This window comes from Chinchilla lanigera, unplaced genomic scaffold (genome assembly GCF_000276665.1).
Source record: "Chinchilla lanigera isolate Chin_1 unplaced genomic scaffold, ChiLan1.0 scaffold00095, whole genome shotgun sequence".
NCBI classification, from domain to species: domain Eukaryota; kingdom Metazoa; phylum Chordata; class Mammalia; order Rodentia; family Chinchillidae; genus Chinchilla; species Chinchilla lanigera.
Genome location: NW_004955496.1, coordinates 3961324 through 3979479, shown reverse-complemented (window position 1 = coordinate 3979479; position 18156 = coordinate 3961324). Strand labels below are relative to the sequence as shown.

The 18156-nt window shown below is 47.9% G+C and overlaps 1 protein-coding gene across 5 annotated transcripts in view; it reads left to right on the top strand.

Moving 5' to 3' along the window:
• Positions 1-16423: 16423 nt before the first annotated feature.
• The window catches only part of Tet2 (tet methylcytosine dioxygenase 2), a 77373-nt gene continuing 75640 nt past the window's right edge, over positions 16424-18156 (top strand). For 4 of the 5 annotated variants that reach the window (XR_001231406.1, XM_013505408.1, XM_005406227.2 and 1 more), the window contains exon 1: positions 16424-16875. Coding sequence is in view for 3 of the 5 variants with exons in the window: in XM_013505408.1 (XP_013360862.1) it covers positions 16859-16875 (17 nt within the window). In the remaining 2 variants the exon portion in view is untranslated. Of the gene's footprint in view, positions 16894-18156 lie in introns of all 5 variants that reach the window. The other variant, XM_013505406.1, reaches the window with a different exon arrangement.

Below are 18156 nucleotides of genomic sequence, written 5' to 3'. Positions count from 1 at the left end.
CTTAGATTTCTCAAGCTTTCAATTTTTTTTTCTAACTTTTCTTGAATTCTGATCATTGCAGTCAGGCGTGGTGGTGCATGTGTATAATTGCAGTACTCAGGGAGGCAGAGGCAGGAGGACCACAACTTTGAGCCCAGACTGGGCAACTTAGTGACTTAGGGTGGCCATGTCTCAAAATTTAAAAATAAACACATAAAAAGTGGGTTGGGGATGTAGCTCAGTGCAAAGGGTCTGGGTTCATCCCAAGTAACATACCACCATAGCAAAAAAGAAAAAAAAACACCTCTTTTGTTAATATATAAATATATTTTCATCAGGTCATAATGTGATTTTATTTTTTTGGTAGTATCGTTATTGGAATTGAACCCAGAGCTTTCACACTTTTCTACCTCTCCAGTTCTCTTTATTATTTTTTATTTTCAGGCAGGGCCTCACTAAGTCACTAAGTTGTCTAGGCTGGGTTCAAACTTGTGATGCTCCTGCCTCAGCCTCCCAGAGTGCTGGGATTCCAGCTGTGCACCACCATGTCTAGCTGATAATTTTCTCAATTGCCTAATTGTTGTATGTAGTAAATGAAATGTGCTTTCTCTTGTGAAAGAAAAATTTTTCTGCCCTGGCATAGAATTTCTATTTATTTTTCTCCCTACTGGGCTTAGTCCTATTTGATTATTTTTATCTTCTTACTGGTGTTCATCTCTAAGGATTTTTCCCCCTAAAACTAGTCTGTAGTACATTAAACTAACTTTACCTGTAAAAAATACTGTTAAGTTCTTCCTTGTAGTTGATTGATAAATGCTTGTGTTTGTTTGTTTGTTTGTTATTTTTTGAGACAGGGTATTGTTTTGTAGTTCAGGCTGGCCTTAAATGTGTGGTGATCCTCCTGCCTCAGCCTCCTACGTGCTGAGACTGCAGGTGTGTGCTACCACACCTGGCTAATGCTTGTGTTTAGAATCATAATTTGAAAGTAAATTTAACACAGACTTTAGGATATGTTGGTAGACTATTAACAATCCAGTCTTGGACTTAAGATATCTGCTACCAATTTGGTTTCCTCTGTGTTAGGCAACGTTTAAAAATTAAAAAAAAAAAAAATCAAACTGCTTATGAGGGCCTTATCTTTCCGGTTCCAAGATTCACTATGATGTAGCTTGGTATCATGCTTCATGATCACAGATAATCTTGAAATAAAGAACTTCATTCAGGAAAGGGAACTTTTCTTCTGTTGTATCTTTAATTATTTTTTTACCCCTTTTCCCCCTTCTCTATAGAGTTCATGTTAATTGTATGTTGAACCACCTGAATTAATTTTTCTTGTTTATTCCTCATATTTACCATCTATTTTCTCTCTTCGTGTTACTGTTTAGCTCTTGAGGTTTTGGTAATTGATTTTTTTTTTAGACTTTTTGAGATAGGGTTTCACTATGCAGTTCAGGTTGGCCTTGAACTCACTTTGTAGCCCTGGCTGGCCTCTGCCTCTTGAGTGCTGGGATTATAGTCACGCACCACCACACCCAGCGGCTTTTGATAATTGAATCTTAATTTCCAAAATGTCCATTTTATGTACTGTGTGTTTTTAAATAGCAACTCGTGGCACAAATTCCCTGAATCAATTAAATTTTGTGGGAAAATCAGAAAAAGAATTAAAATTGGTCTTCACTGTGTTTAAAAAGTAATACAACATCCGGAAGAGTGTGTGTCCTCATCCACACACGTGGACCCTCACACACGTGCACATGGGCATCGAGGTCCCCATGCTGTGTTTATAGTTTTACTGGCCCCGTAGGGTCTCCTGCGCACGTTAATAACAGGGCTGGGCCGCTGATGACCGGTCTCCAGCTGTGGGGGCTGTGGTTTCCTTAGCCCTGGTGTCTCCGCCCTGCTGCTGTGACCCCGCCCACACCTCCAGCAAAGCCGGCGAAGACCCAGCTCGGCCGGCCCCCGCCCCTTCTCGGCTTTGGGTCCGCCTCCTGCTGCTGGGTGACAGGTACCTGAAAAGAAGAGGAGGTGCGAACTGACTGGGACGGCGCCGCTGCAGCCTTTGGGGTGAACAGCGAGTCCCAGGACAGGTCTTTCCCGCTGGCCGTGCGCCCTGCTGGGGAGTGCTGAGCCGGGGTGGGGTGGCGGTGGGGGTCCTCCAGCGGGGTCTGGGCGGGGGCTGGGTCCCGCCCCGCCCCTCCTCTCCCCTCGCCTCGCCCCGGACCATTCCGGGTTCCGAGCCTCCCAGGGTCCTTTCCCAGACTGTTTGTGGCCATGGTGGGTCGGCGTGGTGGCCGCAGCCCAAGAGCCTCAGTCTGTCTCTTTGTCTCTGTCTCTGTCTCCCTGTCTCTCCGCACAGGGCCCCACCCTGCAGAGCTTGTGCTCTACCACTGAGCCATATCTGCAGCGCGGATTGTAATTGCATTTCTTGCTGTCCTTGACCCTCAGTCTCTCACGTGCATCTCCATGACCCCCGTCTCAGTTCGGAGGGCGGGGACTGAGACAAGATCTGGCTATGTAGCCCAGGCTGGCCTGGAACTGATGGTGACCGCCCTGCCTCAGCCACCCGAGTGCTGGGAGGCATGTCCGGCTGGCCCCTTCCTGTAATAGCCTCACACACAGAACAGCGGGGGGCACAGTGTAGACATTCTCAGTATTTAGCGAGTGAATGAAAGTAGTAAAAACAAGATAGGGCAGCTGCATAATCGCACGTATCTCTGCCTTTCTCCGCCAGTGTCCTGTTTCTCTCCCGAGTCCTCCTCACGAGAAACACTCTGGGTAGGAGCTGCGTTGCGTGCGTGCAGGCAACGTCAGTATCCCCAGGCTTCGGTAGCCAAAGCTGGCAGCTGTCCTCTTGTCCCGTTTCCGATGCTCGTGTGCCTGGGGAGGGCCTAGTCACACTCTGTAGACAAGAGGTTGTGGCTACTTCAAAATATAAACATGATTGGCAGCAGGACTTTCAGGTTTAAACAGGCGGCTTATAAATAGACTGGGAGCACAGGGCTTCTGGAGAGAGCACTGCCTGTTTGTCCTCCGCATCCTGTCCTTCTGTCCATCTACTTGCTTCTAGGCCAGGGCAAACAGCGTGGTTTCCCAGATCCTGTATATCGCTGATCACGGATGATATCTTTCTTTTTTTTTCTTTTTTTCTTTTTTTGCGATACCAGGGATTGAACTCAGGCACTTGCGCTTGCCAGGCATGCGCTTATGCCACTGAGCTATATCCCCAGCCCACTGATGATGTCTTTGAATCAGTTCCCTGCCTCAGCTTTCATGTGTCCTTGGATTTTTTTCCATAGTGAAAAACAGTTATTGGTGGGTGACAAATCCTACGCAAGCTTTCTCCTGGTTTTTTTTTGTGTGTGTGTTTTGTTTTGTTTTAGATAATGTTTTGCTATGTAACCTAGCCTGGCTTGGAACTCACAGGGATCCTCCTGCCTCAGCCTCCCAAGTGCTGGGATCACAAACGTGAGCCACCACGCCCGGCTCTCTGCTCATTTTGAAATACCCACTTTCTTAATTTTTAAAATGACCAGGCTGGACATGGTCTCTCCTCAGCTACACTCTCGGCTTTACTCCCTCATCAGACTGTGCTGCCTCTGCAGAAAGGCAGAGACTCTCCACAGAGCACAAAGGTGGTTCCTCCAGACTGGTTGATTCACTGATTGACTTTTGGTACTGGGGGGTCAAACCTAAGGCTGCACACCGAGCTCCAGCTCTGGCCCTTTTTAATTTTTTTTTACTTTGAGACAGGGCAGGCTTGAACTTTGGATCCTCCTGCCTCAGCCTCCTCAAGTGCTGGAATTATAGGCTTGTGCCACCACACCTGGCTGTTTCATTTACTTTCGTAGGAGTGTTTGTGTTGGAAGTCTGCTTCCGACCAGGCTGGGGATGCCAGAGAAGGGGCTCCACCCTGTCCTCATCTGAGAGGTGAAGGACTCGGACAGGACGTTTTCTAAATTGCACTCAACTGGAGCGCAGCCGTTCCGGTGTGCGGTGTGCACGAGAGCACTCGCGGCTCATCTCAGGCGGCGGCTGAATATGCGTTGCCCTGCGCGGTGTGGCTGAGCATGCATCTGGCTGTGCTCTGCGAGGTGCCTTCTACCCCTCCGGCGGGCCGGGCTGTGTGGACGGCTCTGGCCTCTCCGGCTCCGCTCCCTCCCGCGCCTCTCGGAATGAAAACTCGCGGCAGCCTTGAGTTTGCTCTTTGTGCCGTTTAGAAAGAAATCTTCGGCCACAGAAAGGATTCCTTAGCGCGGGGCGGGTGGTGCGCAGCGAGAAACGTGGTCTGGGCTGTGGCAGCTTTTTCCAGGGCTCCGCTGCTGCCTCCTTTGGGCGGCGACACTGAGTCCCTGACAGCGGAAAGCGGGGCTACTTTCATCCCTGTCCTGTGCGCCAGACCCTAAAGATCACCTGTGAGATGTAAAAAAGAATGCTCCTGCCGGCTCTTGTAAGCATACACTGCTCTTACCACGAAGTTCACAGCGCTACAAAGAATAAAGTTTCTGCCTTTTTCCTGATGCAGGGTCTCACTATGTGGTTCAGCCTGGCTTCGAACTCGCGGTGATCCTCCTGCCTCAGCCTCCCGCGTGCCGGGATTACAGGCAGAATAAAATTTTTTAGCCTTCATCTCTAAGACAAAAATATGTAGAAGTTGCCATTGCCTGTGTCGTGTTTACCAGAGTAGTAAGCTCCACAATTAATCTTTGAGAAAAAGTTCAGCCTTCCTAAAAACTTACATGATAACCATTTCAGTAAACAAAGGGAATACATTCTAGTTTTGAAAATGACAGTTTTGCTACAAAAATGCAAAAGAATGATAACTAGGAAATTCAAAGGATTAAAGAAAATAAATTACCTATTTATTTTCTTTACTACTTAGTGAACACAGACAAGGAGTTTGTGTCTTTATTTGTCATTCAGGAGATGTAAACATCTGTAAAATCTTAGTGAAAACTTATTAACAAAATGATGTCACTCTGGGTTACAAAGTGAGCTCAAGTCCAGCCTGAACTGCATAGCGAGACCCTGTCACAAAAAAGACCAAAAAAAAAAAAAAAATGTAAAATTAGGATTACAATCTAGATTAATATTACGTGGGAAAGAAACATCTTGAGACTTTTTCAGGACCTCAGTTATATATTGGACTGATGGTAATGTGAGTGGGAAATAGAAGATACCTATGTCTCTAAAAATAATGTAAATAATTTATAATAGCAGGATGACATCAGACCACAGTGCTCTCTATTGAGGTGCACATTGACAAAATGATTATAAACATGTACTTCATATATTAATCCCATTTTCACTCAGTGTTTCAGGTTTTTCTATATCATACACAATGAACAAAACTTTAGGGGTATCAAATAGAGGTTTAAATGGAAATTATATATATATATATATTGATTGTGGTAAGTCTGTCTCTATTAAAAGATATTTTAATTTGTATCTGTTGTTGTGTGTTCCTGTAATCTCAAATCCCAGCACTCAGGAGGCTGAGGCAGGAGGATCACTACAAGTTCAAGACTAGCCTGGAAGTCCAAGGCCAGCCTGAACCACATGAGACCCTGCCTCAAAAACATATTTATTTGAGAAGCAGCATTCTTGTCACAACACTTCCTAAGAAATACTTGGCAATGATCTGATATATCCCCAGGATTACATATGCTTTAAAAAATTAAAAAGAAAGCCAGGTGTGGTGCAGCATGTCTGCAGTCCCAGCACTCAGAAGGCTGAAGTAGGAGGATTGCCATCAGCCTGGGCTACATAGTGAGTTAAAGGCCTCAGCTACATAGTAACACCCTATCTCGATAGATAGATAGACAGATAGATAGATAGATAGATAGATAGATAGATAGATAGATAGGAAGAAAAGGAAAGGAAAGGAAAGAAAAAAGAAAAAAGAATACCACAATTGTTTTAAAATTACAGAGACTTGTGGTTTCTGCCAGGGAGGGCACAGGAGTGCTGTAGATGCACTGGTGCATGGTGGCTGGGGCGAGACCTGCGCTCACGAGAAACTGCCCAGAGCCAGACCTCTAGGGTTGCCTTGAGGCCGGTCCAGCTTGGGAAAGGACCGCACCCAGCTGCAGACTCCCGGAGCCACCCTGCTCCGCCACACCGGGGTGCCCTCAGAACACCAGGAGGGCTCATACCAGGACATGGGCTCAGCAGGACGCAAGACCCAGTCCAGTACCACGGGACTCTTTTCCTGCACACAAACCCGCCTTTGCTGCTTGGCTTCTTCATACCTGGTCCTTCCACCAAGAGCCTGTGTGCTGGCAGCAACCACAGAAAGGTGGATTAAAATACAGAACCATAGTGTGAAGACACCAGGCACCAGGACTAGAGTCAAGACTACGGAAGGAGATCCTGTCTCAAAAAAAAAAAAGAGAAAAAAATTAGAGGCAAGGACCCAGGCAGTGCAGGGGGCAGTCCATAGTTATAATTCTGTTTTCATTTAGTGGCCACCGTGCCTTGAAGGCTGCACGCCAGATTCAAGCGTCTGCATGCTCCATGCTTTTTAAAGTTTGCAGACTGAACAGGGTTGCTGGCTTGTCGGAGGGGGCTTCCCTCTTCACCCCTCCTGAGGAAGCCGAGGTGTCCTTCCTCTCCGCGTGGAATTGCGTGCTTGCAGTGGGGGAGGTGCTGTGTGCTCAGCAGTGACACCAGATGATCGATGTCACCTCTGACCTGCTTTCTGAGAACCATGATTTCATTCATGGCACCGGCAGCCACTTATGTCCCCTGACCTGGCGTAAACCTAGATAGAGTGTGAGGTCACCGCAGTGGCACTCACTGGGAGAAGGTTGGCCTCCCCCGGGGGCACCAGCTGCAGTGCAGACCCTGAAGCAGCTGTGTTCCTGGCGAGGCACAAGAAAGCTGATCCTGTGTGCAGCTCTTTCATATCACTCCGCTTTCCTGAGAAGATAGCCCTCTAGCATGCAGAGGACTGGCTTTTACCAACTACTGAGTCTGAATAACACGCAGATTCTGATGGGGCTTCGTCTGTTTTTTTCTTACTGGTTTTTTCTTAAAGGTTGCAGAAGTGAAGCCATTCTAGTCGGACCGGGATAGATTCCTTTTAGAAATAGTGGTTTTATTCGGGAGTTTGAGGCAGGAAGATTGCCGCAAGTTTGAGGCCAGCCTGGGCTACATCATGAGTCCAAGGCCAGCCTGGACTACAGAGTGAGAATCTGTCTCAAAACCCAAAAAGAAATAAAAGAAACAGCAGTTTCTGGCGGGGGATGCAGGTCGGTGTGAAGTGGGCTCTGCCCGCAGCACGGGGGCCTCAGGGACCTGGGGACCAGAGCGACGACAGCCTCAGAGACAAGAGGGTGAAGAAAGGTGGGGGCAGTCAGCGCTGCTCTTCCCACGCGCCGCTTTTCTCAGGGGTGACTTTCAGAGGTGATGTTCATCTTTGCCGGTCTAGAAACGCTTCCCTCACGCCGCTTCTCCCTCGCCATCGATCCTGGAAGTCAGGACGGAAAGAAGGTCAGGGCTTCGCTTGCGAGCCGGGTGCGCGCGCGCGTCACAGGCAGGACCCCTGCGCGGCAGGACTGTGAGCTGAGTGCAGCGGGGCCCCTCACAGCTTCCTCTGCGTTCCTGGGGCTGAGGACCGTTCTCCGCAGAGCGCGTTTCCTGCACTGTAGGTGCTGACGCCACCACACAGCTTCGGAAACACGAATGACCTCGGCTTGCTGTTCTGCCCACTTCAGAACCCGTAGCTCGCATCTGAATGGGTGCGACCCCTTTTTCTTTCTTCTGTTTCTCTTTTGTGACAGGGTGTGAGCTGCCTAGGCTGGCCTTGATCTTACAGTCCTCCTGCCTCAGCCTCCTTGTTATTCTTCTGTATGGCTCTGTTTCTCACATTTCCTCCTCCGTATTAAAATTGCCTTCCATCACCTTCTGTTCTCGCTTCACCTTCACTCCTTGTTTACAAGGAATAAAGCAAGTTTAAAAATAAAAGTCTCACATTGTCTAAATCGTTACGCTCATCTATGTTTCTACCTTGAGTATTTTGAAATCCTTAGTAAGGTTTGCACTTTTCAGTTCCCCTTTGTGAGCTATGATCTCTGTACTCTGTGGCTGGGCCTTTTTTGTTAGAGAGAGAGAGAGAGAGATTATGGATGCATTTCAGATCCTGATTTGGGTCATAACTCATGTCCCGGTGGGGGAAGATCGCCTTCTTCTGGGAGTTTCCTGATAATTTTCACGTTGCCTGTGATAAAGCACACAGGTCGGGCCTCGTGGCCCAGCAAGCACTGCTGTGCAGTTCTGTTCCAGTTTGCGCTAATGGTGCAGACAAACAGCTCTTTAGATTCTGTAGCACGGGGTGCTGGGTGCGTTGATCCCGACCGAAACAGACCGCAGCAACACATCCTGAGGTCTTGGGCCCGGAAACCCCACTGAGCAGAGGTGTGACGTCGCTGTGCCGGCTCCCGCCGCACACATGTTACGTGCTGCGAACCGGGACTAGTAAAAATAAGGAGCAGGAAAAGGAATTCCACGTAGAAGATGTAACGAACAATGATTTCAAACATTTTAAAACTGTGTAGTTCGCTCTCTTTTATTTATTTATTTATTTTTGACTTCATAATTATGAAGATGGCTGTTCTCTTTTTTTTTTTCTAAACGGGGTTCACTACGCAGTTCAGGCTGGCCTTGAACTCATTTTGTAGCCCAGGCTACAAACTCGCAGTGATCCTCCTGCCTCAGCCCCCCAAGTGCTGGGATTACAGGTGTGAGCCACCACCGCAGCCAGCTTTAAAATGTGTAGCTCTGTTTAGATCCTCTGTAAGAGGACACCCATTTTTACTTTTACTTACGTTACTAATTTTTGAAAATTCCCAAGAATTCAATTTTTAAGTAGCAATAGTAATACCTCTTTTCTGGGAAATTTTAAAACGTGAAGATCTAGCTTATTTGATAAAGATAATTACTTCTATGAAAAATATGCCATAAGTTTGTTATAAAAATATGCATGAGTTTCTCCATTATTTATATGGGTCTCAAACCCTGTGACTGGATTTGTATCTTTTAAAAGCTATATATCTTTGCTTGGAGAGAAATACATTTAAATTCTATCATCTTGGCTGCCATTTGAAAGGTTGCCTTTCTACTTATTTTTATAAGCTTAATGATATAAAATGTTTGTGCAGTTTTCATATATAATTTTCAAGATTTTTTAAAAAAATAATCTTCCAATGTTTATTTCTTAGCTGGGCACAGTGCCACAGGCCTGTGATCCCAGCACTCTGGGGACTGTGGTAGCTGGGCTGCAAGTTCAAGCCCAGCATGGGCACCACACTGATTCAGTGAGACCCTGTATCAAAACAGAAGATGAAAGCGCAAGCTAGGGGTAGAGCTCAGTGCAAAGGCCCTGGGGTCTATGAAAAAAATTTCTTCCACCAAATTTTCCTACTGTAACCAAAGTTGTTTTTTTTTTTTTTTTTTTTTTTTTTTTTTTTTTTTGTCTTTTTGAGACAGGATCTCACTATGCAGTTCAGGCTGGCCTTGAGCTCACTTCTCAGCCCAGGCTGGTCTTGAACTCACAACAATCGTCCTGCCTCAGCCTCCTGAATGCTGGGATTACAGGTGTGCACCACCATGCCTGGCCTTATGACCAAAGTTAATCATTACATTTTTAGTGAAAAAGACTTAAAAAGCCAGCTGCTTAATTCTGTTTTATCACTTCCTTAGGAATGGTGCACACACAGCAGGACTGTGGCAGCGATTGCTAGGGTGCAGCTGCATGACGTCACCCAAGTGTTGTCATAGAGCCCCTGCTGAGATCCCTGACTTCTCAGTCCTGTGACTCAGACAGCATGGGCTCTGGGTGGCTTCCCAGCCTCCTCTGGTCTGTGACCAGCCTCCCTCAGGCTGCTGCTAGTGTGGTGTGGCAAGAAAGTCTTGATGTATTTCTCTTAACTCGATGTTTATTGAATACCTTTTGAGCCAGGCATGGTGGTACTCACCTGTCATCCCAGCACTTAGAAGGCTGAGGCAGGAGGATCATTGTGAGCTTGAGGCCAGCCTGGGCTACAAAGTGAGTTCTAGACCACCCTGAACTACACAGCGAGACCCTGTCTCAAAAAAAACCACAGAGAGAAATCTTTTGATAAAAGTATTTTATGTCATGTTGCAAAATGTGTAATTTGTTTTTTAACAGCCCAGGTAAATATAGCTCCAGAATATCCTTATGTTTTGAAATCTTTTCTTTCTTTTCTCCTCCTTTTTTCTTTCCTCTTTCTCTTTTCTTTTCTCTTCCTTTCTTTTTTTCTTTATCTCCCTTCTCCTTTCTTCTTTCCTTTCTCATTTTTGACTTTATTTTTCTTTTGTTTCTTGCTGTATAACACAGTTGGCCTCAAACTCTCAATCCTCCTGCCTCAGCCTCCGGAGTGCCGGGATTGTAGGCATGCACCACCATACTAGGCTGAAATCTTCTAATAAATTCTTTTTCTTTGCCTCTTTATTGGAAATAAAACTTGATGAAATTTCCTCATTTATATTTATAAAATTAAAAAACCACTATTTAAAGTAATGCTATTTTTTTAAAGCAGTAATATGTCAGACATCAGCTGTTTCACTATATGGTAGAAATTTTCACTTTATGATAGTTTGCAAGGCAGGCATGGTGGCGCACGCCTGTAATCCCAGCACTCGGGAGGCTGAGGCAGGAGGATCATTGTGAGTTTAAGGCCAGCCTGGACTCCAAAGTGAGCTCAAGGCCAGCTTGAATTGCATAGCGAGACCCTGTCTCAAAAAGACAAAAATAAATAAATATAAAGATAATTTGCTGTTCTCTCACGCATTAGGACTTTCTGAACTGATCCTCCGGTGTATGTAGCAATGATACCAATGCAGTGGCTCCAGACCTCGGCCCATGTTGCCCTGAGTTACACCGTCCTTCCCTGCAGATGCTCTTTGGGCTATGAATAATCTATGACATCAGGGGTGCTGGGGATTTAGCTCAGCAGCACGGTACCTGCCTGGCAAGCACAAGGTCATGAGTTCGATTCCCAGTACCAGAAAGAAAACCAAAAAAACCCAAAACAAAGCAATCTATTACATCGGTCATCATTTAAGATTCATCCTTTTAGTTCCCATCTGCCTTGACATTGGAAGACAGAGGTAATGCAAAGCTAACGCTTTTTTCAAAAATAGGAAAAATGAACTACAGTTTAAAATATCTGGGCTCAAGGTCCAGAGGTGGAGCAGTGTTCCTGGGACCCGTAGGATGGTCCTCGGGGGGGGGGCCGTCATCCGTGGCTGCTATCCATGCATCTGCAGCAGCTCAGTCTGAGTTAGCCTTGGCACTGGTAGGCTCCTTTCTCCCAAGAATCCACTCTAGGGGGCGGGGAATTTAGCTCAGCAGCACAGCGCCTGCCTGGCGAGTGCAAAGTTGTGAGTTCGATTCCAAGTACTGGGAAAAAAAAAAAAGAATCTACTCTGTCACTTTGTAATATGAAGTTATCAGATTAAAGCAACAGAATATGTGTTATAAAATTTTTCTGGACCTCAATAGTGAGCATTGTGGCTCTCAGGTTGTAGGGAGGTGTTTTGGTTTGGTTTGGAGTTTGTGAGACATGGTCTCACTATGTAGCCCAGGCTGGCCTTGAACTTGCAGTGATCCTCCTGCTTCAGCCTCCTAAGTGCTGGGATGATAGGTACGTGCCACCGTGCCTGGCTGGGTGTTCGTGGAAAGGTTTAGTGTAAGCGTATATCAGTGGAAACCTGTCGATGCAGGGCTGCTCGTGTTGCCGGATTTTCTGTTCCTGAGCATCTCCCGTGTATTTTCCCATCAGCACGGAACTGGACAGTGCCCTCGACTCACAAAGCCTTGGGGCCAGGGTAAAGCAAGGGGAATAGAATTCAGCACGGTGTGGACCTCTGCGGGCCTTGGCTTCCTTAAATGACCCGTTTAAGGCTATGCAGACTGCAGGATTAGAGCCAGCCTGCCTCCTTGGTTTGCTCCTGAGTGTGTACGAACTGGGGAGAGAACTTGAGATTCAGCTCAAGGCTTAGTGACCTGCGGCATCACGGTCCTGCAGTCACCGTGCAAACTCAGTCCAATACCCGAATCTCTGTGTGGAGAGAAAGGAAATGACGGGGTCACTGTGACAGTCAGCGCAGCTTCCTAACCTCTCCTCCCCTCACCTCCATTGCCCTCCCCGCCTTCCCTCTCCTCTCAAAATGAACTTTCTAGAGGGATCTCAAGATGACTGGATAGATGAGTGTGGTGGTGCACGCCTGTAATCCCAGCAGTCAGGAGGCTGAGGCAGGAGGATGGTTGTGAGTTCCAGACCAGCCTGGGCTACAAAGTGAGCTCAAGGCCAGCCTGAACTGCGTAGCGAGACCCTGTCTCAAAAAGATGAAAAGAAAAAATGATGCCTGGGTATTAGGAGTGGTGATTATGTTGTAAAGGATTTAAATAACGCTTTCCCTCCGTGGCTTTTCAGTTAGGAGCCGGGCACATCTCCAGTACCCGGGCTCTGACCAAAGCGAGGAGGCGAGCTAGGAAGTGGCTGAGCGCCATGGAAATGTTTGGTTCGGAGGCAGGAATTCATATTTGCCCTTTCTGCTTGACCTTCATGCAGTATTTTCTTCTGGTGTGTGTTTTCCGTCTTGGTTCTTACTGTTTTATGTCATTTGGCGGTGCCGGGATCAGCGCAGGCGCAGTACATGGCGGACGCGCGCTCAGCCCTGGGCCACAGATGCCCACAGCTCCTGCGTGTTTCTGGAAAGGATGCAGCGTGATTGATGACATCCTTCATGTGCTACCCGTGGGGTTTGTGCACCTCCTCCCTCCCTTCCCTCTTTGCGTTGTCAATAAACTCTTTGGGCAGTGCAGTGCTGTGCTAAACAGTTTTCTGATGCTGCTTTGTATTTCAGCTTTGTTTGACACTTTAGTTCTTTAGACTGTGGGCCGGGAACAGCCTTGTGTGTGCAGTGTGTTTCTGTCCAGGGACCCGGTTCTACAGAGGCTGAGCGACTTCTCCCTGCGCGTGCATTGGGAGGGGCAGGAGGAAGTGCTCCTACTCCTCACCCTAGAGCTGATGCCTTAGGACAGGGATGTTCTTTGGCACTGAGTTTGAAAGCATTCTCTAGCCGGGTGTGGTGGCGCACGCCTGTAATCCCAGCACTTGGGAGGCTGAGGCAGGAGGATAGTTGCGAGTTCAAGGCCAGTCTGGGTTACAAAGTGAGCTCAAGGCCAGCCTGAACTGCATAGTGAGACCCTGTCTCAAAAAGATTAAAAAAAAAAAAAAAAAAAAGAAAGAAAGCATTCTGAGCCACTGCCTCAAAGCTGCTGACATTTGTTTTGTTTTGATCTTTTTGAGACCAGGTTTCACTATGCAGTCAGGCTGGCCTTGAACTCACTTTGTAGCCCAGGTTAAACAGCTTCCCCATGGGAACTGTGCAGTGGGGATCATTTGCTTGCAGAAGGTGGGTGTGCACATTTGTGCACATGCGTGTGCAAGAGGAGAACCACCATGCACAGGCCCCACGTGGTGAGGACCCTGTTGGGGGACTCCCGGGTTGACCCCACTGGCCTGGTGGACACACTGCAGTCACAGGATAAAAGCCGTGCCCAGCAGTGCTCCTTGGAGTGCGTGTGGGGCAGGCCTGGGTCTCCAAGTCCTTGCTCCTCCTGAAGGTGTACAGGACCCGGATCTGTGGTGGCAACATTGGCGGAAAGAGCGCAGTTGACCCCTGAAGACTTGTTTTTAGAAAAGAAAGTTCTTTCGTTGCTTTTTGAAAATAAAGCCTGCTCACCTTCCCAAAGTGAAACACTTTCTCCATTGAGTCTCTTCTGAGCAGTGGAGCCATGGAGCCGGGGGGTAAGAATACAGGTTTGGTGCCTGTCTGTAATCCCAGCCTTAAGGAGGCTGAAGCAGGTGGATCACATTCAAGGTCAGCCTGAGCTAGGTAGTAAGACCCCATCTCAAAAAAGGAACCCAGGCTTAGAGGCCTGTCCACCAGGACAGGGGACACAGTGAGAAGTGCTTTGCAGATGGCTTTCAGCAAGTCTTACCTATTGTTAATACTGTTCTTTTTCATCTACATTCTATAAGATATGCAGACAGTAGATACTACATTTTTCAAACACAGTGAAAAGTTAATAAGGATAAAGTCAGAATAGATTGCAGCTCAGAGGAAACTGTTGAGAACCCATGTTATCCATAGAAAGATTGCAAGTTTATAAAGTTTATTTCATTCAATTAAAAATATAAACATCACTGAGCATGATGGTGCACACCTGTGATCCTAGCACTGGGGAGGCTGAGGCAGGAGGACCATTGTGAGTTCAAGCCCAGCCCGGGCTACCTAATGAGACCCTGAGCTGGGCATGATGGCGCATGCCTATAATTCCAGCACTCAGGAGGCTGAGGCAGGAGGATCGTTGTGAGTTTGAGACCCGCCTGGGCTGCAAAGTGAGCTCAAGGCTGGCCTGAACTGCATAGTGAGACCCTGTCTCAAAAAGACTGAAAAAAAAAGATAGATTCTGTCTAAAGAACAAAAAGCTCAACTAAAACTAAAAATATAGCTCTAACATGTGTGAGGACTGTTTTTAAAGGACAGGGTCTTGTTGTACAGTTCAGGTTGGCCTTCAGTTCACTTTGTAGCCCAGGGTAGCCTTGACTTCACATAGATCCTCCTGCCTCAGCCTCCAGAGTGCTAGGATCACAGGAATCTGCCACCAGGCCCGGCATCTCCTGAGTTACTGATGGGAGTATAAAGTGGTACCTTCGCTGTGTAGGATAATTATCAACTCCCCATTTCATCATATGTCCCAGAAATTCCTGTTCCAGGGTTCCACTCCAGGAAGATTAAAACCCATGTTCACACAAAAGCCTGAAAGTGTTGCTACAGTGTCATTCACAGGAAAAAGATACACAAAATGTGACACACACATGTGCATGGTGTGCACACACATATACCCAGACTGCTGCTCACCTTAAGAATGAAGGCAGCGGCCAGGGATACAGCTCAGGGGCACAGCGTCTGCCTAGCAAGGGCAAGGTCCTGAGTTCAATTCCCGTACCAAAAAAAAAAAAAAAAAAAGGCAGTGCTGGGGTGTGCGCTGCCATGACCGGTCCTCAAGGAGGTTGTGTTAGTGAAGTGAGCTGCTGGGGAGGAGGGGTGGCTCACTGTGCTCCTCTGTGTAGAGGAGGCGCGGAGAGCAGGCCTGCCTCATGGGAGAGGGAGAGGAGTGCATGTTCCCTGGGCACAGAGCCCGCAGGTGACAAGAGGGAGCCCTGGAGATACATGTGTGTGGGTGGCATCTCAGAAACCCTGAAGTCTTAACATAGGAGCCTCAGATACCAGGCTTGGAGCAGCAGTGTGTTCCAGCTGGAACTTAGTATTTCAAGCTGCATGACTTTGTCTTTGTTTCTTGGTGTTTTGAGGCGGGAACTGGCTGTGTAGCCCAGGTTGGCCTTGAACTTGCTACTTGGCCCCACCTGGGTTAAAGCCTTCTTTCCCAAGGGCTGGGAGGACCCGTGTCGCTCCTGTGCAGCTGCGCTTCCTGGAGGACTTCGAGAAAAACTGAGAGCTCTCTTCCTGCCGTGAGAGAGCAACAGTGGCTTCTGGACACGGCTGTGCTAACTGAAGGACCCTGTGGCCTGCCTGCATTTGCTGGGAACCCACTGATTCCCTCAGAGCCCCTGGAACACGTGCCTTGGTGGAGTCTCGCATTCGGCATGCTATTTCGACCTCCCGGCACTGCCTCGCATAGTCAGAAACTGCCCTCTCCAAAAGCCATTTGACTGGCACTTTGCAGTCAATGTATTCAAAAAGTTGTGCTATTTTCACCCATCACTTTTTTTCTCCCTACTGGGGATTGAACCCAGGGCCTTCACACTGAGCTACAAGCACAGCCCTTTATTTATGTTTTATTTAGAGACACGGTCTCATTAAGTCACTAAGTTGCCCAGACCAGGTTCAAACTTGTGATTCTCGTGCCTCAGCCTCCCAGAGTGCTGGGATTACAGGCAGGTGTGTTTAGATTCTGTTTGTAAGTGCAGGTTTTCCCATGTGATCTTTTTACATGCGTGTGTGCAGTGTCCTGGGCTAAGGCCCTAGAGCACAAGAGGCCCCTGTCGCAAAGCCTGACCTTCCCCACCACACTCTGCATGTTTCCCTCGCGTGGGCCAAACTGAATAAACATGAGGTGGGAGTGAAGTCCGCAGTGTGGCTCTAGGTTCCCAGCTTGTGCTCATGATTTTGCATCCTGGCTCCGTTTCTCAAGCACCTGGGGAGCGAGGGTTCCTAACCAGGTGGACTCAGCACAGGAGGGTGAGGCGTTAGACCCAGGTGCTGCCCTTAAAACTCAGGCTGAGGAGCTAGGTATGGTAGCGCTCACGCGCGTGCGTTATCCCAGAGGCTGAGGCAGGAGGATCACTGCTAGCTCAAGGCCAGCTTGGGGTAAGTAGTGAGTTTAAGGCCAGCAGCCTGGAGAGAGACCCTGTCTCAAATGCATACATAAACAAACAAACTCAGGCTGAGAACCACAGGACCAAGCAGGTGAAGTGAGAGAGGCCTGCGGTTCCAAGACTAATTGATTTTTACAGCCACGCTTGGGGGCCCAGGGACACTGTGCGTGGTGAAGTGCTCTGCACGTGTTACAGTTTCGTGGTTGTGTGGGAGCACATCTCCCTGAGAAAGAGCTTTGAAGCCTAACTTTCCAGGGGCCACCAGCGTCGCGGAAGCTTCCAATTGCAGATATCTAGGGCTGCGTGCCTCGGCCTCGCCGCGCTGACCTCCTCTCCCGTTCTCTTTTCCAGGCTGTGGACGCTGAGCAGCGGCTGCCGGGCTCCGCACGCCCTCGCCCGTGGGGGGCCGCGTGGAAACAGGGGATGGGCGCGGCCGCCGGCAGGACATGAGCCCGAGCGCACGGTGAGGACGGAGCCGCGGGTAAGAGCAGAGCGGGCATGGGTGCAAATGCGAGTCCACGCCGAGGCAGCGGTCAGGGTGTCCTCTGTCCCTCAGCTACAAGTCCCCCTCAAATAGCCGCAAGGGCCACACCACGGACACAAGGGCCAGAGTCAAAGATCTACGAATATCCTGGAGTTTGATATCCCGGATGTGGATTCTCATGCATGGAAGGCTTCTACCCAGTCCTTGAGGTCTACACATGTTTAAGCAGAAATAAGAATCATTTAGATTACAGGTGTCAGGGAGCTGGGGATTTAGCTCAGCGGCACAGCACCTGCCTGGCAAGCGAAAGGTCCTGAGTTCGATTCCTGGTACTTGAAAAAAAAAAAAAAAAAAAAAGTAATAGACTAAATGTATCAGTGCTGGGCATGCTGAGCATACCTGTAAACCCCCGCAGTCAGGAGGCTGAGGCAGGAGGATCAAAGTGAGTTCAAAGCCAGCCTGAGCTATATAGCCAGACCCGGTCTCAAAAATCAAACATGCAAAACAAAACAAAATACTCATAATATATACATATATAAAGAGCAAAATAGAAGATAAGTAGGAAGTAGGGAGAGATTCAAATAAATTCTCTATTCCATCACTTTGAAAATATTTCACATATATGCAGATTTATTTCATTATACTACTAGTGTCTCTTCATTGAAAAGAAAGTTTTGTGCTATGATCTGTTTGTTTTTTCTTTGTAATAGAGAGATGCTTTGTCTAAGACTTATATCCAAGTAAAATTTTGGCTGTTAAGATAATGGCACACAGTGTGTAACTAACTACTGCTGTTCTCTAATTGTTTTGTTGTGAAATTTTTAATTTTCATAGTGAGAAGAGTCCTCCTCTATGTTTTCTTTATTAATCTCTACTGTATTACGTTAGGCTAATACAGCCAACAGGAGGGAGCAGGGCGGTGACACCGCTGGCCTGTGTGCTGTCCACCCTGACTGGTCCATATCCCCTTGGTCTTGGCCCCGGGTTTCTTTGCGGGCCGAACTTCTCATGAGAAGTGCGACGTGGAAAGGCAGGCTGGAGCGGTGCGTGTGATCGTGATCGTCCCCGGGAATTTCTGAAAACAGACATTCAGGTAGTGAGAGAGGGAGATGCCACATGCTTGCGTCATGGTCTTAAAATTCCCTTATCTTACCGAAGACCAGTTATCTGTGTGAATGCCCGGCCCCACGCCAGGCTCTTTATCAGAGCATTTCCTTTCTCGGCATCTGTGGAGCAGGGGACTAACGGCTTCTGTTCCTG